Raw genomic sequence first — 24,181 nt, forward strand, 5'->3', positions numbered from 1 at the left:
GCTGTCACACACTTAGAATAACACTCTGAGCCTGTCAGTGGATCAAACAAGCTCTTTTTGATCAACCAGAAACAACCATTATATGGCTCTCCTCAAAGACACCAGACTCCATTGTCAAAAACAGTAATTTTACCCCGTTTGGCGGCCTAGGTTTAAAAACACCAGAGTAGCCCTTTAATGAGTTCATACTAAAGCTACCCTTTATGTCCAAGCTGCTTTCCTGCTGAATGTATATGTGGTTTTCAGCACTAGTTCTGTGTCAACACTGCTTCAATCACCGCAGCACATATTGACTTTGAATCTCTGTCCTGCCCTCAGGTGAGAAGATGGGGAACGGTTCGATGAAGTCAAAGCGCTACAAACACACAGACGGCTCTGCTGCTGCCTCCAACAGCCGAGCCCACAAAGATAACGGCGGCGGGTTCAAGAACGCGTCCCTGGAGTCCCTGCGGGCCCGGGTGGACGAGCTGGAGCGGGAGGGCAAGAGGAAGGACGAGGAGCTTTGTGCCAAAGAGCAGCAGATCAAAGGTCTGCAGGAGCAGCTGGCCAAACAGACGCGAGCTCTGGCCGAGCTGAGCGAGGAGCTGCAGAACAAGTGCATCCAGCTCAACAAGCTGCAGGACGTCATGAGGAACCAGAGCGGGGCCTCGGCGGGGCTGGTGTCGAGGCCGCCCTCCATCAAAACCAGCGGCAAGAGCAGCCCCAACCTCAGCGTTCGCATCAAGGAGACCCTGAACAGGAGGAAAGGCGCCAAAGCCGGAGTGTCGGCCGAGCCCACGTCCAGGACCTACGACTCCAGCAGCCTGCCCAAGTTCTCCTTCGAGAAGGCCCGGGTACCCAAGGATGCAAGGTGAGACGCAAAACAGAGCAGACTAGAGGCAGTGAAGGGTCCACGATGCCTTCAGGCTCCATCCAGTCATCCCAGTGGAGGAGAGTTAAGAATGCAAGCAGCAGGAGGAGGAGGAGGAGGAGGAGGAGGAGGAGGAGGAAGGTGGGCAAGAGGCGAAGAGTTTAGTGTGAGGAGGATAAAATGGTAGACTCCTATCTTCATTCATTAATTCACCCTTTATTTATATTCAAGAGATCATCGAGCCGCGACCCTCATTTAAAATGATAATGAGTCAAAAGCAAAGAAAAGGAAGAAACAGCAGCTACAAAGAGAAAAAGCAGTACTGCAATTAGCAAATAAGTGTCATTAAAATTGCTGATTAGAGAAGATGAATTGATAGATGAAATGTAAATGCATTAAAATAATAATAATAATAAAATGCAGTCGTGAAAAAAGACAATAAAGCTTCCTGATATTGTCTGATATTCACGATTAATGGCGAAATGTACCAGCAGGTATAAATCAAATAAAACCTCCTTCCCTCCCATGATAAAATAATTACCTCTGTTACCGTTATCTCATTGATTTAAGCCAACCGCCGGTGTTACAGTACGTCCCCCCCCAACAGGAAGTAAGTTGATCTCAAATTGCTGCCTGAGGGATCGTTTTTTATTTTCAAACTTAATTCAAACCCTGTGAGGAGATTAGATGTTAAATATTAAGATGGTAAATGTTAAGCTGGTGCATGTTCAGAGCTCACACTGATCTCCAGCAGGTTCCTTTTATTCTATTATCAATCAATCAATCAATCTTTATTTATTTAGCGCCAATTCACAACAGCATTATCTCAAGACGCTTTACATACCTCGACTCTTAACACTAAATGTTTCATATAAAAAAGGTTTCAGAAAATAATGACTGTCACTGGGCAGCTACTTACAGAGCTAACAGCTAATGGAGCTAACAAAGCCAGTGGAGCTAACAGCTAATGGAGCTAACAAAGCCAGTGGAGCTAACAGCTAATGGAGCTAACAAAGCCAGTGGAGCTAACAGCTAATGGAGCTAACAAAGCCAGTGGAGCTAACAGCTAATGGAGCTAATAAAGCCAGCGGAGCTAACAGCTAATGGAGCTAATAAAGCCAGTGGAGCTAACAGCTAATGGAGCTAATAAAGCCAGTGGAGCTAACAAAGTTTACAGCAAAAGGAGCTCTTAGCACAAACAGCTAACAGAGCTACCAACTAACAGAGCTAACAGTCAATAAAGCTAACAGTGCCACTAATGCTAATGGAGCTGCTAAAGCTAATGGAGTTAACAGCTAACGGCACTAACAGTGGTAGCCGCTCACAGAGCTAACAGCTAATGGAGCTCACAGTGCTAAGAGCTAACAGAGGTCACAGCTAATCTAGTGAAGGGCTAATGGAGCAGCCAACAAGTAGCAAAGATGACAGCTAACAGCTAATTGAGCAAATAAAGCTAATGGAGTTAACATATAACAGAGCTAACAATACTAGCAGATTAAAGAGCTAACAGCTAATGGAACTAATAAAGCCAGTGGAGGTAACAGCTAATCGAGCTAACTGTGCTAATAGAGTTAAAATTAAACCTAGTGAAGGGCTAATGGAGTTCAGGGAGCCAACCAGTAGCGAAGCCGACAGCTAACGGGAGCTAACCGCTCTAAAAGCTAACAGAGCTAATAAAGCTAATGGAGCTAACAGTGCTAGCAGGTAAAACAGCAAATAGACCCAACTGCTAATGGCACTAAGAAAGTATTAGCTACAGTAGCTAAGAGCTTCTTACTTGGATTTATTTCAAGTCTTCTTCAGCACAGCAGGATGTTCCTTTAGTAAATTATGGTCCCACTTAGAGGAAGATACACCAGGAAGAAGGTCTGCTGATTAACCAATCAGAGGAGGGTCATAACTAAACCTAACCAATCAGAGACGTGTGTCACTTCTGGCTCCAAAACTAAAACCATAAAAGCCAAAAGTCGAGGCTTCAAAACGGCGTTCAGCAAACCAACGGGTGGCGTCTCGGTGGGTGCGTGGAGGCAGAAGGATGCAAACAACACAACATCATCACAGCTTTTTAATTCACCCTCAACACCCTGCAGACCAGCGACACGTGCCGCCCACGTCTCCTCCGACCGGGCATGCAGCCACTTTGGCGCCTCGGTGCAAACACAATCACTCGGCATTTAACAACAATAACAACAACAACAAAAAAAAAACAGAGTTCAGGCGATCTGAAAAGCACCAACTTCAGCTGGACCAGCCGTGATGGTCGTCTGAATAAAAGAGAGTCTCCTGATCCTCATGTTTAAAACACATGTCGCTAATAAGCCCGGCGTGGATTATTTAACCAAAACCACTGCAAATGAGGCCGCCTGGCCCTTTGAAACTGGACACTCATCGTCTGTGAGTGACAACGCAGCTCCGGCTCAGCGAGGTGGGAGGCTGAAGAGGATGTGGGCTGAAGCATGAAGGCCTGAATGTCATCTGCCCTCGTTTTACGAAGCCCAGACTGATAATTTACTGCACACGATAAGGCGGATAAACAGACCACCCTCCACCTGAGCCTCATGATCTATTGGCGGCGTTCAACCGTGGCTCTTAACCTTTTGCGGTTTACAACTCCCCAAAGGAAGTGATGTCTTCTTCTCGCTGCAGCTGTTAAAATGCACAGCGGTGACGTTTGACAGCTCATGATGATTTTATGTTTTTTTCGCCGTTTCGTTTTGATTCATTGTCGGAAAGCAGCCCAGAGGCTGCAAATAGTCATCTTTTCACAGGAGACAAAATCTTTATCACGCAGGCTAAAAAACGTGGTGAGTAATGAGGATGTGGGCGTCCTGGTGGCTCAGCAACGCACCACAGAGGGAGAAGTACTTAAACGTGTCAAAGAGAGTAAAAAAGTAAAAGTATTTACCGAAGGAAATCGAGTTTCAAAGCTAAAATAGAAGCATGTTCCATCACTAGGTAGCGCAATAGTACTATAAGTAAATTGTAATTAGTAAGTATCTAGTCAAAGTTCTCATTGTGAAAATAGGCTGTTTGGTGTTTTTAGAGGTTTAATTTGGATCCAACACGATGTTTGTGCAACACATGATCCAAAAATCCTGCAAAAGTCACACAATAACACAAAAATCGAAATGATTGAGGCAGCAGTTTGGCGTCTTACAAAGCCACCAGACTCCATTGACAAAAACAGTAATTTTACTTTGCAGAACGCTGCACCTTGTGTGATTCTGGTGCTTCAAAAGGGTGAGTTTGGATCCAACTTATTTTCAAGTTTTAACTTTAAAAACACAGAATTTCACACAACAACACAAACTAACAAACTGATGGAGGCAGCAGGAGACCAGCAGCTCCTGTGTCCTGTGAGCTAAAATCCCTGTTTTAGTGAATGTAGTCTGGTGTGTGTGCAGAGAGCGATATAACGGCTGTTTGTGGTTAAACCAAAAGGATCACAGTCAGTGGATCAAGCAAGCTCTTTTAGTGGACCTACTTTGTGCAGCCATTGCAGGAAAAAAGGGAAAGAAGAAATAGACAAAGAGGGAAGGAAGAAGCAAAGTAGTAAAATAAATAAGAAAGGAAAGATAAAAGAAAAGGAAGAGACTGAAAGAAAAATGAATAATAAAATAAAATAAATGAATGAAAAAAAGGAAGTAAAGAAAAAACAAAACGTTGAAGAAAAGAGGTTATAAGACTGCTGAAAGTAGGAAGGACAGAAGGAAAGAGAATTGAAAGAAAGCAATGAAGGAGGGCTGCAACTAATGATTATTTTTCATTAAAAAAATATAAAATATTAAAAAATATTTTCTTAATTAAATGATGAATAATTTGGTCTAAACAAGCTGATGTCAAAAAGACAAAAATATGAAGTTTCCTATCATGGAAGGGTAAAATTCATTAAAAATATACCAATATTCTCAAATAAAAAGCTGGAAGCAGGTACTTTAGGGTCATTTTTGCTTAACAAAAAAAACATTTTTGATGAACAAATTCACGATTAATCGACTAATTGTTTTGGATTTAGAAAGAGGGAATTAAAGCAAGTTGATTTCACAATTAAGTTTCTCTCGTATTCACTGATGAAAACACACTAAAAGACACAAAAGCAAAGACACGTCCTCCCTGCTCTTCCCCTCACAGCTGTAGCCACATCGCTAACTCTTCTTCCTCCTCCTCCTCTTCCTCCTCTGTTTGTGTGTGAACAGTGTGAAGAAGCTTCTGACCGACGCCCTGAACAAGAACCAGTACCTGAAGCGTCTGGAGCTGCAGCAGATCAAAGACATGGTGGAGTGCATGTACGAGCGCACCTACCAGCAGGGAGAGTGCGTCATCAAGCAGGGGGAGCCTGGGAACCACCTGTTTGTCCTGGCAGGTAAGGCTCTTCCTCCTCTTCCTCCTCTTCCTCTGGAGAGGAACCAGGAAATGAACTTTCTCCATCCACTTCACAGCATCATGGAAAGGATCCCTACAGAGAGAGACCTGGAAGATCCTTTTGGTTTAACCACAAACAGCACACACACCAGACTACATTCACTAAAACAGGGATTTTAGAGAACAGAAAATCGGAGTGTGTGGTCGACTGCTGCCTCCTTCAGTTTCTTAGTTTGTGTTGTTGTGTGAAATTTGGTGTTTTTAAAGTTAAAACTTGAAAATAAGTTGGATCCAAACTCACCCTTTTAAAGCACCAGAATCAAACAAAGTGCAGTGTTTTGCAAAGTAAAATCCCTGTTTTAGTGAATGTAGTCTGGTGTGTGTGCTGTTTGTGGTTAAACCAAAAGGATCTTCCAGGTCTCTCTCTGTAGGGATCCTTTCCATGATGCTGTCACACACTTAGAATAACACTCTGAGCCTGTCAGTGGATCAAACAAGCTCTTTTAGTGGACCTACTGTGATCAGGTGCAGTTGTCCCAAAGGATCACGTTGCAGCCATTGCAGCCCGTTTGGTGGCTGCTGGCTGAGGTGATCTACTGGACCAGTTCCAACACTTTTACTACCTACCAGTCACTCAGACACCAGGATGTGGACACAGAGGACCCAGGAAAATAATGGAATTACCCTTTAACTTGAAATACTTTCTCCACATAACATTCTTTTTAAATTTACAAACAGCAGTCACATATAAAAATGGCTTCCAGCTATGAACAGACCAGTTTCTGCTGTATTTGGCTCATTCACTGTGCAGATACACTAAAAGTCTGACCCCATAATCAGTCTGAAGTCACGTGTGAAGAGACTCACCTTGCTGCTCACCTGGAAAAGGTGCTTCAGCGTCATTAACAGTCAGTTTCCAGGTCACATTCTGCGGTGATGAATTTGGCCTGTAACAGCATGGCTGACATTTTGTCCACTGTGTCTCTACGGGGAGAAAATTAACTTGATTTGTCTTTGCTGAATGTTTTATTCCCCTTTGTGTGCGACCTCTGAATGACTGCAGGTGTAAACTTGATGCTTTGTGTCCCCTGGAATGGAAACACAGTTTTGGTGTTTTGGGCGACGTGAGTGAACCAGAGGACTTTGTCTGTTTCTGCTCTGGGTTTTATATTTTAACTGGCCGCTCATTGAGGTAAAATCGTGCTGACTGCAGGGCTGGAGTGCCCTGAAGCTTTCTGAGATGCTCTCATGACTAGTTTGGTCTTCGTATGTTCTCAGACTTCGCTTTATCCAAACTTTTGCAAACCTTTGCGATTGTTCCAGGAATTAGTCAGACCCTCAGGCAAGTTATGGCGACTGAAAAATGTTAGATTTTGGTTACAAAACACATGAAAATATAAATGAATGGTCCTGAACCTTTTTCTTTGGAAGTGACCGTGGTATGAGCAGGGTAAAGCCCTTCAGAGGTTTCTCTGCCTCCACGTCTTCCTTTAATCAGAATCAGAATCAGAATTCCTTTAATAATCCTCAGGGGGAAATTGCTTTTTGTTACACACTGCTCCAAAAGAATAAGAATAAACTTCAAACACAAAAGTAAATCAGGTGAGTCCAGAGTCCAGGATCCTCTCCTCTCTGGTGTAGAGTCTGTACCCGGGCTATGGCGGAGTGGATGACGTCACACGCCGAAGTCGGGTTGGCAGAAGGAGGAATGTAAACAGTCACCATGACAACATGTGAAAACTCCAGTGGCAGATAATATGGACGAAGACCAACAGCAAACAGTTCAATGTCCGGGCTGCAGATGAGCTCCTTGATAGTAACATGAGCAGGACTGCACCACCTGTTGTTCACTAGAGCCCCCCTCCTCTCCGCTCACCGCTCCTGGTGCAGTCCCTGTCGGCCCGAACAGTTTGGAAGCCACAGATGGAAACATCGTCGTGGGGAATGTCCTGATGCAGCCGTGTCTCCGTAAAGCACACCAGACTACACTCCCGGTGCTCCACCTGACTCCTGGCTAACGCTGTTAGCTCCTCCATCTTGTTTACCAGAGATCTCACGTTGCCCATAGTAACGATGGGGAGACAGGGTTTATGTTTCTTTTCCTCCAAACGCCTCCTGGTTCCTCTCTCCTCTGCAACCTCAGTGTGTTTTCTTCCACAATTCTTCTGGAATTTGTGAAGATCTCGTGGTCAAGATGCCAGCAGGTTTCAGAGCGATCAGCTGATCACTGGTGTAGACAAAACGGCTACCAACGGCCACCCGGCAGAGTTAAAGTAGTACTTTCACAGCAAAAAGATGACCAGAGCTCTCTCCACCAGCATGTATTGGAGAGGGAAGGTCTTAAAAACATATTACCAGCAAAAAAGTAAAACAAAGAATTAAAAAGATAGTTAGAATTAAGAAATAATAAGAAAACGAGCAGGAGTAATGGTAACAGGCAGCAGATACTTCCACACATGTGCACTGGAACAATTCCTGATAATGGACACCTCAGCATCATCCCCTGCTTAATGGGTGTTTGGTTACTAACTGCTTCATCCCAAACATCAAACAACATTTTCTAGACGACCACACGGCCTCTAAACGGTGGCTGGTTATCTGCCAGTGTGTGTTTGGTGAAGAAAATCCTCCGTTCAGTTTTTGTTTTTGTTGTTTGTGTTGCAGCAGGTCGACACAGTGATGTAACTGTCACTGTCACTGTCACTGTAAGGTCTCCTGGCACCATCACATATGTAGAAATATGACCAACGCTTTTCCCAGAAAGTCATAAATTACATATAACCTGTTTCAAAAGGAAGATTTCTTTCAAATTCAAATAATGAAACAGAGTCTTGACTGTGAGTCCGACACAGCTTTCTCCTTTTTTGTGATGTGAATTGTTGCTAATGTAGTAAAACTGCCCATGATTAATGATTAGTATTCTCTAATGAAGCCATTAAAATAACCACACAGACTTCAGGAGCCAGTGATCGTAATCTCATTAATGACGCATTTAATTTCAGTCATAATTCGAGCTGCAGATGATTTCATCTCAGGGTCACTGACGGACCAAAAGACTAAAAATACACTTCAGAGACGATAAATAGGAAGGATGAAAGGGAGAAGGGGCATTTTTTATTTTCCTGTCTTGTATGAAGGACTCAGCAATTTAGCTTTAAGATGATAGCAAACATTAAAGCAGGGATTTCCCAAGAGGAATTATTATTATTATTATTATTATTATTATTTGTGTTTCATCCCAGAATTAATGTAAAAAACCAGGAAAAGCAGGAAATGAACCCTGCAGGTGTGGATGATTCCCTCTGTGCCTCAGAAACCTGCTGGTTTTCTTACAGGTTCGACTTTGAATGATCATTCTGTGGTGTTTTGGCCAGTGGATCCTCTTAAATCCTCTCCAGCCTGTGACGCTCTGTGTCTGGCTCCTGTGCTTTTTCATCTGTGTCCTAAATGTGGGGATAGAATAAAAACTATTGATTGTCCTTGTTTCATATTTCCAGATGGGAAGCTGGATGTGTTTCAACACAACAAGCTGCTCACGTCGATAGCGGTGTGGACCACGTTCGGAGAGTTGGCCATTCTGTACAACTGCACGCGGACGGCATCAGTGCGAGGTAACCGTCTCTGCATGTGCCCGGTAAGCACTAAACCTCCCGCTGTACTTGAACGCATCATTCTGCATCAGGCAGTCGGTGCGTCCGCTGATGATGACGGACACGCCGACCGCTGCAGGGACCGAGTCTGTGACCTTGTGGCAGGAAAGATCAAACATCACGTGGTCACTCGGTCTGTGCGCTCACATGAAGCTGGTGCTTCTCAAGAATTCAGGCTGTGAGCGCCGCAGGGAGGCAAAGTGAAGTGAAGGCGGCGCTCGTGTCACCAAGTTGTGTCGGGCAGCAGGAAAGTGCTGCGACGTTTAAAAGACGGCTGAATGACTCTTTGACTTAAATATAACTGCAGACACTTAGATTCACCTTTTACAACTTCCCTAAAAGTGACCGACTCAGACAGCCTGTTGTGCAATGCATTGTGGGTCAAACAAGACACTTCACAGAGGAGAAGAAATGGCGGCTGCGGCACTTAGCGATGGAAGATCGACACGTTTTATCACTCATCACTCGGCCGTTTAGTTAAATGAACACATTCAGAGATTTGAAACGGATCACTGGTGTCACCGGGGACCACTGAAGTAAAACATGGCGGCAGCTAACAGCACCACCCTTAATTCACTTCCTCTCCGTTTGGGCGTTGGTAGAAAGCGGAGAATAGCTCCGTCCTGCCGTGAAGAGCTGCAGCATCGTTAATGACCTCAGGGTGTCGGTTAACAGATCATAAAACAACAGTGATGCCTCATGACTGAGTCTTCATAAGTGTGGAGATTTATGAAATGTAATTAGTCCAGTCTAACCAGACAATTTAAGACCAAGACTAGTCCTAAACTAAGCTGATGCAGCTGTGGCCCTTCGCTGCATGTCTCCACCCTGCTTTTCTTCCCTCTGTCCTGTCAAATAAAGCTGAAATACCCAAATATCACTATAAAGAACCTGAGTTTTCCATCCGGTCCAGCAGGGAGGTGCATTTCAAGCAAAAATACCATTCGATAGTGAACTATTCCAAGATCCCCTGAATTTTTCTACCACTTTACTGCCAAAAGAAAATCTATTTTTCATCGCTGCATAAACTGATTTAACCACTATTTGAATATTCGAAAATCACCGTCCTGTGGCCTCAGTCGTCTTGAAATTCTCCTGAAAGTAATCCGACTCCGCTGACCTTCGTGTGAGACTCCTTAAAGCCGAGGACTCGGCTGATAGCGGGAGCGGGAGAGTCCGATGGGTCATCAGGCCGAAGTAAACAAGCCTCCGCACGGCGTGTTGACAGAAGCTTTACGTGATATCCACAGCTTTGCATCCTGATTGGCTTCCAGCTCTGTGGCATTTGGAGAGCACATACCGACTGCTCTGTGAGTGCTCTTTGTCCAGGCTTGTATATTTAACCAGCTAATTGAGTGGTGGCCCTTTGGGTGTGGGGGGGCAACACTGGGTTGACCTCAATATTCAGGGTGAACTGGAAACACTGGAGGGTTTTACAGGAGAACAGATGAGGAGGAACTGCGACAGGACAGATGACTGTGTTTTTCTGGCCTCCTTTATACATCTGAAGAAACAAAACGACATGTGATCTCTGATAGAGGACTTTAATTAAAGGCCTGAGCTGCCTGAGTTTGAAGCTTTTGTTTTCATCCCAAGTGTGACACACATCAAAGCTGAGGTTTAGATTATTGAGTTACTAATTAACATTTATCTTAAAGAGGGAAGAGGCTGTCTCACTCAGGGGTGGGTTGTCACGGTGATTATTAAAGCCAAACTAGCAGCCATCGAGTTTGCCTTTACAGGTGTCGCCATCTTGGGTTTTTAGAGCCAGAAATGACCCTCCTCTGATTGGCTAGTGAGCAGGTAGCCCCGCCCTAAAGCTAAAGCTTCTTTATACAGACTGATACCGACCAATCAGAGGACGCTTCTTTATAGACTGATACCGACCAATCAGAGGACGCTTCTTTATAGACTGATACCGACCAATCAGAGGACGCTTCTTTATACAGACTGATACCGACCAATCAGAGGACGCTTCTTTATACAGACTGATACCGACCAATCAGAGGACGCTTCTTTATAGACTGATACCGACCAATCAGAGGACGCTTCTTTATACAGACTGATACCGACCAATCAGAGGACGCTTCTTTATACAGACTGATACCGACCAATCAGAGGACGCTTCTTTATACAGACTGATACCGACCAATCAGAGGACGCTTCTTTATAGACTGATACCGACCAATCAGAGGACACTTCTTTATACAGACTGATACCGACCAATCAGAGGACGCTTCTTTACAGACTGATACCGACCAATCAGAGGACGCTTCTTTATACAGACTGATACCGACCAATCAGAGGACGCTTCTTTATACAGACTGATACCGACCAATCAGAGGACGCTTCTTTATAGACTGATACCGACCAATCAGAGGACGCTTCTTTACAGACTGATACCGACCAATCAGAGGACGCTTCTTTATACAGACTGATACCGACCAATCAGAGGACGCTTCTTTATACAGACTGATACCGACCAATCAGAGGACGCTTCTTTATAGACTGATACCGACCAATCAGAGGACGCTTCTTTATAGACTGATACCGACCAATCAGAGGACGCTTCTTTATAGACTGATACCGACCAATCAGAGGACGCTTCTTTATACAGACTGATACCGACCAATCAGAGGACGCTTCTTTATACAGACTGATACCGACCAATCAGAGGACGCTTCTTTACAGACTGATACCGACCAATCAGAGGACGCTTCTTTATACAGACTGATACCGACCAATCAGAGGACGCTTCTTTACAGACTGATACCGACCAATCAGAGGACGCTTCTTTATACAGACTGATACCGACCAATCAGAGGACGCTTCTTTATACAGACTGATACCGACCAATCAGAGGACGCTTCTTTATAGACTGATACCGACCAATCAGAGGACGCTTCTTTACAGACTGATACCGACCAATCAGAGGACGCTTCTTTATACAGACTGATACCGACCAATCAGAGGACGCTTCTTTATACAGACTGATACCGACCAATCAGAGGACGCTTCTTTATAGACTGATACCGACCAATCAGAGGACGCTTCTTTATAGACTGATACCGACCAATCAGAGGACGCTTCTTTATAGACTGATACCGACCAATCAGAGGACGCTTCTTTATACAGACTGATACCGACCAATCAGAGGACGCTTCTTTATACAGACTGATACCGACCAATCAGAGGACGCTTCTTTACAGACTGATACCGACCAATCAGAGGACGCTTCTTTATACAGACTGATACCGACCAATCAGAGGACGCTTCTTTACAGACTGATACCGACCAATCAGAGGACGCTTCTTTATACAGACTGATACCGACCAATCAGAGGACGCTTCTTTATACAGACTGATACCGACCAATCAGAGGACGCTTCTTTACAGACTGATACCGACCAATCAGAGGACGCTTCTTTATACAGACTGATACCGACCAATCAGAGGACGCTTCTTTATACAGACTGATACCGACCAATCAGAGGACGCTTCTTTATACAGACTGATACCGACCAATCAGAGGACGCTTCTTTATACAGACTGATACCGACCAATCAGAGGACGCTTCTTTATACAGACTGATACCGACCAATCAGAGGACGCTTCTTTACAGACTGATACCGACCAATCAGAGGACGCTTCTTTACACACACTGATACCGACCAATCAGAGGACACCGACACAGACTATTGCTGAAACTGACCAATCACAAGTCGGGTAGCAATTCACAGAATAGCCAAAATGATCTATTAGCTGCAATAATAAAAAGACAAAACAAATATTTAACGTTTAACTGAAACCCGTCAGTAGGAGAAGCTCTTGTGCTCCTGAGGGAAAGAAAATGTTCATTATCAGTGAAGAAGTTTTCACTCAGCTACAGAAAGCTCTGCAGTTATTAATGAGAAGTTAGCTAGTCACCAGGACCAGACGGCTCTCTGAGATGGATGTGATGTGATTTTGCAGCGGTGAACAAAGTGAGGACGTGGGCTCTGGACCGGGAGGTGTTTCAGAACATCATGAGGAGGACGGCCGAGACGCGACACGAACAGTACCGCAACTTCCTCCGCAGGTTAGCACCACGCTGTAGCATCAGCTTTCTGTTTGAAGCTTTAACTTTAACAAGACAGAGATGGAGGTGAAGGGTGACGTATAGCAAAGGGCTGTTTCTCTGATCTGATGCATAATTAATGATTTTAACAGCTTTAGGTGACGTGGTGGAAATGGTGGAGTTAAATATTTAGTGATTCTTCACCAAAACACAACACAGTAATGTGGATAAATGGGCACAAGAATACATTTAGGTGTATCTTAGAGTGTTTAGTTCTGTTTAGTGTTTTTGGCAGCTGAATTACTATACAGTGTCTCTGCATGGATTAACTAGACCCTTTTTCTTTTCTTAAAAAGTCAGTTTTACCTGCATTTAAAGCTGCACTGAGTAAAGTTGGACCTCTAGAGGGCAGAAACAAACTCACAGCTGCACATCTTTGAGCTCTGGTTTAGAAGAAATTCCTGTAAATTAACTTATTTTTACATTTTAACATGTAAAAAATAGTAATTAAATCTAAATGTGGGCAAAATATATCGTCAGGAAAGTCTAATGTTTCCAGCTGTCCACCTCCGGAGGAAAACATCTGTATCAGGTGTAATGAAGCTGTGAACTTGGTGGCAGAGAACAAAAACAAAACAGATTACAGCTGAAAGGATGAACTGATTAATCGATTAGTTGACTGATAAGACATTAATTAGCAGCTGTTTTGAAAATGGAATAATTGTTTGATCTATTTTTCAAACAGAAATGACAAAAAAACTTCTGGATAAATCATGCAAACTGCAAATCTTTGGATTTTGGACTGTTAATTGATTAACAAAGTCACTTCCATGATATAACGCCACTTTTATATATACTATATTTTACTGCTCTTAGACTTGAAGTTGTATGTAGTTTACCTCCTGTATATATTCTTGTATCTGCACAGTATTAGTGATATTTATCTCCTTTTCTTCTTCTATTTATTTATCTATTTTTAGCCTTTAAAATCTCAAATCTCATTGTTTTTATCCGTGCATGTGACAATAACACGACTGAAGTGAAGTGAAACAGCAACACGTTTTAAAGACCCAGACCAGCGTTCAGAGGCCTTTTAACAGTTCGGTTAATATGTGAACTACGATATTAACTACTGATCTTAACTACCAGTCTGCTGCCTCACTCAGGGAGCTGTAGAGGCATCATGTGTCGGTAGTTTTATGCTGAATGCACGTGCAGATAATAATGTCCGTCGTGTGTGTTTTGTCTTTCCTGCCAGTGTTTCGCTGCTGGCTAATCTACCGGAGGACAAGCTAAGCAAAATAGTGGACTGCCTGGAGGTGGTAAGTGTTCCTGTCAGACGCTCTGTGTTTCTGCTGGAGGGACAATTAGACTTTTCATTGTATTGCCTCAGTGTTGCTCAACCCTCTGGCAGCTCCCCCGTTGCAGATAGCTGCTGTCAAAATATCATTACCATTTGGCCATATACCATTACTGCCTGTCAGCATATTCCTCCTGCCTCCAGTTGGCAAGACCTCGCAAATTACCTTGTTGATGAACAGAGCCGATATTATTCCTGTCATCGCCGGCCGCTGTATATTGTTACCATAATTATTTGACCAAGGCCCCAGAAAGTGTTTATTCAAACGGGGGACGAGTGATTTCTTAAAGATGTGCGAGTGACAGGCTTTTGGTGTGAGAACATACAAGTGTGTAAAGGTGTGTGTGTGTGTGTGTGTGTGTGGAAACATGCCTCCTCCTCCTCCTCCTCCTCCTCCTCCTCCTCCTCCTCCTCCTCCGTCAGCATTGTGTTTCAGGGAGGAAAACGAAGAGCTGCTCGTCAGCTTCGGCTCAAAAACAGCCTTTCTCAGCGTCTTTCTGCAGTGAAAACTTCAAGGACGTTAGTTTTCCTCGTTCAGTCGTTTCTGATGGAGCCGATTCTGTCGCCTCTGGGGAGGGTGGGGGTGTGGCTGAAACCTAATAGTGGTGCAGATGTTCGTTAAGAGTCATCCAGATAATAATACTGAAGCTTCTGGTCAAACAGTGGGGGAATGGAAACTGGTGTGTGTGTGTGTGTGTGTTGGGTGAGTTTTTTCAGATTTGAATTCAAACTGGAGCAGAAAAAGGAGCTCCTTTGAAAGTAAAAAGATGTATTTTCATTTATTTATGATCTCAGCGTGGTTCCTCACACGGTCACATGAGTCTGATTCCAGCCTTTTTGAATCTCATACCCGCCTCTCTCCACCATTTCCTGTCTGCCTCGTCACTGTCGCTGTCTAATAATCTAATAATCTAATAATCTGGTAAAAAATGTGTACATTTTCTTAAAACAATGCAGCAAAAGCACTTGAACCGGTGAGTTTCGTGGGACTCAAAGCAAATCTCAGGGGAGCTGTTTGAACTTCGCTAAAAATAAGAAGGTGATTGTCACCAGATGAAAATTAAAGAATTTAGTTCCTTTATTTGTGAGTTAAAGATCAAAACCAGTTCATCTTAAAAAGTCTTAAATAGTCTTAAATTCACATTAACTACTAAAAGTCTTAAATAGTAAATATATTTGTATTGAATGGTCTAAAATTCACTCCAGGACCTAAATCCCTGCACATTTAATCTTGAAATCAGTTCAGACTAGACGTTAAATGACCGTCCTGGGTTAATCCCGTCATGGTTCAGTTTTATGGAACATGTAACGTGTGCGATCTGATGTGCTGCAGAGTTTTCGCTCTTCGTATTCACAAAGTTTGTCACGAATCAGGTCACAAACACAACAAGAGTTCAGTGTCGGTGTAACAACTGAAGGAACCAGCTGTTTTAAATCATTCATCGTTCAGGCTCATGTCATGACAGATATTTCAGCAGCTCCTTGAAGGCAGCACGATGCTTTCAAGGAGCTTCATGGGACGGCCTGTCCACCTGGACACTGGGGGGGGGGGGGGGGTCTTAAAAATAGGTCCCATCCCTCAGCTTGTTTTTGTGTTTCTGTCTCGGGCGGCAGAGAGAGAGAGAGAGACGTGCAGATGAATGTGTGCTGAGAGCGGGCGATCGAGAGTCGCCAAAAATAGGACGACTGCAGCCAACACACACACACACACACACTCACACACACACGCACACACGCACGCACGCACGCACGCACACACACACACACACACACACACACACACTCTCACTCACACACACACACACACACAGGCCGAGGGCAGGAGGGGGGGCTTTAAACATCTGAAGCCCAACGACCCTGATTGTCTGATTGATTAAAAGATCGATTAGTGAACTGCAGCTCGAAGGTGCAGCTCGTCTCCTTAAATCCTCTCCTTAAAGTTATTTGCTAATATTTCTGATTTCCAGAGCGCTCAGGTGACCTGGTGCTCCCCACCTGTGGAACAAGCCTCCCGAACACCTGAGCGCTGCTGAAAACGGTCGGCTCATTTAAACCACGCCATAAAACATCAACCTGTTGACCGATACATGAGCTAACAGTAATCTGTAGCTATGAATCCACATGATTTTATCGTCTTTTAAATGCATCTTGCCTCAAGCTTTTACTATTTATGTGCTTTTACGTGCAATTTTATCCCTAAAGAACCCTTTTCTCCTTTAAGTAAAACTATGGGGGACATGAAACAGACTAAAAGCAGCACAAGGAACAGACTTCTGAACTTATTTATGAGATACTACCTGCTACTATCTGAAATGTTAAATATGTCACAGCTTTATTTCATATCAACTTTCCCCTAAAATACGGTCAGGACAGCTTCATATAATCTAGGACAGGATTAGAATCATTAAAGTGTCTGAAACTCACCTTTTAATGACAAAAACAAGCTGCTTAAAATCAGCTGGTTGTGTCTCAGGTGTCAATCAGGCAGGCAGCCATCTTGGAAAAGGTCACTGGGTCACATGACTGCACCAGGAAGTGCAGTAGCTGTTACTGAGGGCGTTAAATTCAAGGATGAAGCTGTAAAGGGACATTTCCAGAATATTCTTATGGGTTAATGTTTGTGTGTGTGTGTTGCCTTTATTGTGTTTTTATTTCCCTGTAAAGCCGAACTTGTGTCCTGCATATCTAATGAGGAGATACTTTCAGCTTTTTTTTTAGTAACAACATCATCCTCCTCTTCCTCTTCCTCTCCTGAGAGGGTGAATGTTGAGGATCCCAGCCGGGGTTCAGACGGTGTGGCTCCCCCCTCCCTCCCTGAACAGCCACTGTATCATCCAGACAGCCTCTCCAAACACGGCCCTGGCATGTTGTCTCCGCTGTCACGGACGGCTGTTAAACTCGGCTCTCCTGAAGCGTAAACGGGACGTAAACAAGCTCGGACGCTGGAGGAAGACGCCACTTGTGTCAAGAGTTTTGACAGTAAACACCAGGGAATGTTCACGCGTGGTTGCTCTGATTTGTTTGTTCACTTTTCGCCAAAGTCCTCCTGTAGTCAGCCGGACTGTGGCCGGACTCTGGCATCCGTCCCAGAGAGCAGTTCGCCCCCCGGGTCACCTTCCCCGTCTTCACCTGAGAGCTCCGAGATGGAGGTGGCAGCTCGCTGACTCGGCAGGGCCGGCGGGGGGGGGGGGGGGTTTGGGGTGTGTTGGCGAGGAAGGAGAGAGCGAGTGACAGTGAAGACGAGGAGTCTGTCTGAGGGAACACATGTTTAGCTCCAGAGCACCTCGAGGTGTCCGTCACACTCAGACTGAGCCAAACTAACCGTCCTGTCTCCTAATCAGAGAGTTTGGTCTTTATGGAAAGAGTCTGGAGATAACGCTGTCATGAATCGGCTCTACATGAATTAAGACTGATTGATTGATTGATTGGTTGATTGGTGCGATCTCGGCTCGGCGTCGAACAAGTCGGCTGAGGATGAGAGTCATCTGTAACCATGGCGACGGCAGTGAGGCCTCAGAGGCCCCCTAACAGACGTGTGAGGATGCGGTGACGGGACAAAGAAAATAGATAGATACGATAAAATGAGTATTGATCCCTTCTGTTATTGTATTGATAATCACACTCTTCATTTTTCTCAGAATTACAGATGAACGTCGGCTCCTGACTGAGTCTGAGATTTAAATATTCCACCTAATGGATTCATTTTTCTGATCACATATTCGAGGCTATAAAAGTGGGCGTGGCGTCGTGATTGACAGCCGACTCTACGCTGTGATTGGTCGGTTTTTTCTTCTTATATTTTGAACATTTGATGTAAATCTGTTGTTGTTAACTCTCTCTGCCATTTAGCTGGTTTTTAATTTATCTGTTTATTTTATGTTAAAGGGGGGGGGGGCACAGAGATAAATATGGGGGGGGGCATGTGTGTGTTTCTGATAGAGGTGAATCTTATTGACAGAGAATGAGGTGTGTGTGTGTGTGTGTGTGTGTGTGTGTGTGTGTGTGTGTGTGTGTGCTACTGTAATGATCAAATTAATCAGATTAAACCAAAACCTGATCACATGACACTAACCTGGTTTTAATGCTCGGTTAGATTAATGGTAACATGCCCCCCCCCCCCACCCCGTGTCGACCATAAACACTGATCCGTCCGGGGCAGTGAAGGCCTCATGACGGACATTAAACGCATCATAATTAACACACACCGTTGACCTACTTCGGGTCTCATTAATCCCACGAGCCCCAAACTCTCCGTCCCCATCGGCAGGTTGAGCATCACTGATGGATGAACTCCAGCTCTCCTCCCGCAGGGGGGCCGGCTACCAGGAATCAGACCAGCCGGGTCGATGCTTAAATCAATACCACGCTTCAGGTCTGACTGTTGTCCCCCCCCTCTCCTCCCCTCTCCTCCCCTCTCCTCCCCTCTCCCCCCCCCCACATGTCCCATTAGGAGTACTATGACAAAGGAGAGTACGTGATCCGGGAGGGGGAGGAGGGCAGCACCTTCTACATCATCGCGCAGGGAAAGGTAACAGACACACATCACACTAATCACCTAATCAATGTGAGGACCCTCAAACTGAAGTCTGACTGGATGGAAGTCAATGAGGAAATGATTCATCAGCTCAGTGAACAGTTTCTGCTCTCAGTCTCTAGTTTACTGTCTTCTTCAGCACAGCAGGACGTTCATGTAGTCAGTGATGGTCCATTTAGAGGAAGATACACCAGGAAGAGGGGGGCGGGGCTACCTGCTCACTGACCAATCAGAGGAGGGTCCTGTCTAAACCTGACCAATCAGACTGAAGTGTAGACTGACGAGCTTCCTCATATGTCTGAAGAACCAGCAGAGATTTCTGAGACGTTTTCTGACTCTGCAGCAACGAAACAATGACCACGATTAGAGCCAGAGACACGAGTGTTGATCCTGTAAAGTAAATCTTCTGCAGCACTGATCAGGATGCAGCTCCGCTCTTTTCCCATCAGGCTACAGAGACGCTGGCAGACTCCCAAAGACCTTTTCTGCTCGGCTTCAACATCAGTTTAAGCAAAAATACGCACAAACGCACAAACTTAAGTGAGTAAATCTCACTTCTTCACTCAACTTATTGTAACCAGGAGAAAAAAAGACGAGTTAAATACAAAATAAATGGATTTTCCTTCAATAACAGACCAGTTTTTAGTCAGTGCTGCAACAAAACAACACGTTGGTCAGTCTGTATGTGAGTCTGTGGGGGGGGGGGACTATGACTCACCCGCCCGTCTGTCCGATAAGTCGGCAACCTGACACCGGGGAGGGGAGATGGGGGGGCCAGCGCCGTCCACAGGGGACGTTCAAAATGCCATTATGAGCCCATGTGAGACAGCAGCTCCTCAGCGCTAAGCTAACTAAACCAGAGAGACACATGTTGTTTGGGAGGAAGGGCGCTGATACAGGAAATGGCTCTACTGCACCCCCCACCCCATGACCAGGGAGGGGGTAAACTCTGGGAGCGTCCACCATCAGGAACAACAGGGGAAGTGAAGGTTGCTCAGGTCAGGCTTGACCTCACCAGGGTGGGGTGGGTGGGGGCACACTGGGTTTTAAAGCCTCAAATTGAGAGGAAGCTTCACAGCATCCAGACTTCTGCTTCTACGTTAGAAAAGTGCTGCTCTGAGAGAAGCAGTTTGAGGAGCGAACAAACAAAAGGCTGCTGGTTCAGACTCTCGACAGCACGTCAAAGAAACACAGCACGTCTTAATCACCAGCCCATCACGTCCCGATTACTATCATTCAATGTGTCAACTATTTCAGCTTCTTTTCAGGATTTTAACTTTTTACAATGCAAGTAAAAACATGCAGAGAAATATGAAAGCACCAGTGAAAGCTCCGGCAGTGAACCGGAGAGATCGGTGTGAACGAGTTGGATGTGTTTTAAAGATGAAGCTCACTGTGTCGTGCAGGTGAAGGTGACCCAGAGCACCGAGGCCCACAAGGTGCCGCAGATCATCAACACGCTGCAGAAGGGAGACTACTTCGGAGAGAAAGCACTTATAAGGTGAAAAGAAACATTAAAAACCCCACAGACTGTTTTAATAGCCAATCTATGTTAAAGGGTAACTGGTATTTTTAAAATTGGATCCTCTGTGTCCTCATCCTGGTGTCTGAGTGACTGGTAGGTAGTAAAAGTGTTGGAACTGGTCCAGTAGATCACCTCAGCCAGCAGACACCAAACGGGCTGCAATGGCTGCAACGTGATCCTTTGGGACAACTGCACCTGATCACAGTAGGTCCACTAAAAGAGCTTGTTTGATCCACTGACAGGCTCAGAGTGTTATTCTAAGTGTGTGACAGCATCATGGAAAGGATCCCTACAGAGAGAGACCTGGAAGATCCTTTTGGTTTAACCACAAACAGCACACACACCAGACTACATTCACTAAAACAGGGATTTTAGAGAACAGGACAAGGAAGGTTGTTTGGGACTTTCTGTGGCTCTGGAGTCTTAAAGCATTAGCTTGGATCCAAACTAACCTTTTAAGACTCCAAAGTCTCACAATAACACAAACAAGCAGACCGATGGAGGCAGCTGTAGACCAGAAAACTCCTGTGTTCTGTGAGGTAAAGTTACTGTTTTTGTGAATGGAGTCTGGTAGCTTTGCAGAGAGCGATGTTTCTGCCAGCTGAATCTCTACTGGACCAATTCCCACCAGTCAAACACCACCGTTATCCTTAAAGTCTTTTTATTTATGCTGCCCAAAATCACAGATTTGTCTCAGACAGCTTCAGGACACCCTCCATCCTCAGGCCCTTGATTCAGACGGGGACAAAGTCCACAAAAACACAGTTACAGTTCCTGCTGTCTGTGTTGATAATAATGAGCAGGGTGGAAAAAAGCTTCAGGTGGATCTGTAAATAAGGACTTGTACAGTTTCCTAACTATATTATACATCTAATCTGACCTGTCAATCATTAACTGTTAAATTCTATTTTAATGCTTGATGTTTTTGGTTGTGTCTTCGCTGCCTTGTTTACAGCTGTACTGAGTATTTTGGGGATACAAAATATTTCATGTGTTGATTCTTTTGGAGGCAGCACAGCCGTGACTGTCCCACACAGCCCGCCTGGATGGACAAAATGTGCCTCCTAATCCTGAAATCATTACCGAGGCAGCGGGAGGAGTCAGAGATGTGCGTGTTTCTGTGTGTGATGAACATCTGTGTGTGTTTCAGTGATGATGTCAGGTCGGCTAATATCATCGCTGATGAGAACGGGGTGGAGTGCCTCGTCATCGACAGAGAGTGAGTATTCTGACATTTCAAGTGTTTGCTGGCAGGGAAATTAACACCAATCACCCAGAGAGATTGTTGCTTCTGTCACAGAAGGTTTTATAGCAATTAAAGGATAAATGGGGTCTTCTAAAAGAGCTTGTTTGATCCACTGACAGGCTCAGAGTGTTATTCTAAGTGTGTGACAGCATCATGGAAAGGATCCCTACAGAGAGAGACCTGGAAGATCCTTTTGGTTTAACCACAAACAGCACACACACCAGACTACATTCACTAAAACAGGGATTTTAGAGAACAGGACACAGGAGCTGCTGCCTCCATCAGTTAGTTTGTTTGTGTTATTATGTGACTTTGGTGTTTTAAAGGGTCAGTTTTGTTCCAACACAATATTTGTGTAACACACAACAAGCCAAACAAACTTAGTGATCAAGGCAGCAGCAGACCAGCAACACCCATGTTCTGTGAGGTAAAATTAGTGTTTTTGTCAATGGAGTCTGGTAGCTTTGAACTGAGCGATATATCAGCTGTTTCTGGTTAAAAAACTGAATCTTCCAGGTCTCTCTCTGTAGGGATCCTTTCCATGATGCTGTCACACACTTAGAATAACACTCTGAGCCTGTCAGTGGCTAAAACAAGCTCTTTTAGTGGACCTACTGTGATCAGGTGCCACCATTGCAGCAGTTCACACCTGCCAGCTGAGTCGATCTACCTATCAGTCATGTCTAACCCAAAATGTGTACAAATAGGGCCCAGGTTTAAAAAGTTATCCTTAAATTGAATTATTCTACAAACTTAGTTCCCTAAATTATCATTCTGAAGCAAACACTGAGAGAGTTCTCCTCCACAAGGCTGCTCTTTATCTCGCCTGAGTTAAATCAAAGTGGAGGTTTAGAGGCCTATCAGCCAACATTCCTGAGGTCGCACCGCTGACGTGCGGTTGTTGTTTTTCCAGGACATTTGATCAGACGGTGGGCACCTTCAACGAGCTGCAGAAGTACCTCCAAGGCTACGTGGCAACGCTCGACCGAGACGACAAGAAGAGACATGCCAGGTACGGTCGATGCAGCGCCGGCAGCTCAGAAAACATAAACGTGTTGTGAAATCTCATCCTCATCACCGGCCGTGTCTCCATCCAGAAGGTCGTTGTCGCGCCACCAGAGCCAGCCGCTGTCGCCAGACGTCATCCATCTGAAGGACATGGTGTCGGCGTTCACGTCGTCCAGGCCCTTCGACCACCTGGAGGTCATCGCCACTCTCGGGGTCGGCGGCTTTGGACGAGTAGAACTGGTGAAGAGTTCTTAATGATTATTGATTTAGTCGACGTATTAGCACAATTTAAAATAAATAAAAAAGAAATGAAGCCCAGTGGGGGAGGTGATAATCTGAGGAAAAAAACTCTGGATTGCCAAGATTAAAGTTGGAAATTTACCAGAAAAAAACCTAGAACTTTTTTCAGATTTTGTTCACAAAACAAGAGATAAACAAAAATGTACGAAAGAAGAATATAGTATAGAGTATTTCCTCATTGCTAAATCTGATTGCAAAGTAAAATCTGAAGAGGTGTGAAGTCGTGTGGTGCCCTGATGAAAACAACTGTTGTTTTCTGGTAAATTTATGTCTTTAATCTCAGCAATGTAGTTGTTTTGCTCTTTAAATTACCTTTCAGAAGGTAAAACAGTAATTAGGGAACATTCAGAATCAATATTTTGTAAATCGTAGCTTTCTCACTCATTCTGCTTTATTGACTTCTGGAACCTTCTAGCTGAGGTTGGACACATTTTAGGGACATGAAGAAGAAGAAGGTCCTCCAAGAAACGACGTCACAAGAAGAAGCGTTTAGAGAGCAGAAGGTTGACTAAACCAATCTTGTCTACAAAAGTCAAATAAAAAGTAAAATAAAATAAAAATACATTAGAAGTTAAATGAAATAAGTAAATAAAAGTAATTAAAACTAATTATTTTAAGGGCCAAAATGAACGACGACCTGTTTTAACGCTCATATTGTTTTTTGAGGACAGACTTGAAAAGTTGTGACTAACTTTATTAGTTATTGACTCAATGTGGCGTCCTGTTGTTCCCGTGTGCAGGTGAAGGTGCGGAGCCAGGACGTCACCTTCGCGCTGAAGGTCATCAAGAAGAAGCACGTGGTGGACAACAGGCAGGAGGAGCACATCCACTCGGAGAGGAGGATCCTCGCCGAGGCTCGCTCGCCTTTCGTCGTCAAGTCAGTCCTCATTTCCATTTTTCATCCCACATGATGAAGCTGTGCTGCTTCAGTCGGGGAAAACAGTGCAGCGCTTATTAGTTTTTGATGAGATCACAGTTGAGGCCTCAAGCAGATTACATTTAGTCGACGGGGTGGAGTGGCAGGGGATATTGAGACGTCTGCCAGGAGAATGTAGTTATTTGTGATGAAATATTGCAGAAGGAGCTTTTCTTTGCCTTTTGTGAGATTACGATGATCCAATTTCACAGTGAGCAGCGGAACAGACTCAGATATTAAAGCCATTCTTCATCCTGCTGCTCACCTTCTCTTCACACGCTGCATGTATATGTGTGACCTTTTGCATATGTTTTCAAAACTGATCTAAGATTTACAGGATAACTCCTGTGTCTAAATGACTGATGGGTACAAAA

The 24,181-nt window shown here is 44.5% G+C and overlaps 1 protein-coding gene across 1 annotated transcript in view; it reads left to right on the plus strand.

The window, feature by feature from the left end:
- Nucleotides 1–326: 326 nt before the first annotated feature.
- Nucleotides 327–24,181, plus strand: part of prkg2 (protein kinase cGMP-dependent 2) — a 28,025-nt gene continuing 4,170 nt past the window's right edge. The window contains exons 1-11 of the mRNA XM_070834458.1: nt 327–850; nt 5,047–5,213; nt 8,710–8,823; nt 12,834–12,939; nt 14,177–14,240; nt 18,729–18,806; nt 20,219–20,313; nt 21,488–21,556; nt 22,497–22,595; nt 22,681–22,831; nt 23,632–23,768. Of these exons, the coding sequence (XP_070690559.1) occupies nt 327–850; nt 5,047–5,213; nt 8,710–8,823; nt 12,834–12,939; nt 14,177–14,240; nt 18,729–18,806; nt 20,219–20,313; nt 21,488–21,556; nt 22,497–22,595; nt 22,681–22,831; nt 23,632–23,768 (1,604 nt within the window). The remainder of the gene's footprint in view (nt 851–5,046; nt 5,214–8,709; nt 8,824–12,833; nt 12,940–14,176; nt 14,241–18,728; nt 18,807–20,218; nt 20,314–21,487; nt 21,557–22,496; nt 22,596–22,680; nt 22,832–23,631; nt 23,769–24,181) is intronic.

This window comes from Pempheris klunzingeri, chromosome 7, assembly GCF_042242105.1.
Source record: "Pempheris klunzingeri isolate RE-2024b chromosome 7, fPemKlu1.hap1, whole genome shotgun sequence".
Taxonomy (NCBI): domain Eukaryota; kingdom Metazoa; phylum Chordata; class Actinopteri; order Acropomatiformes; family Pempheridae; genus Pempheris; species Pempheris klunzingeri.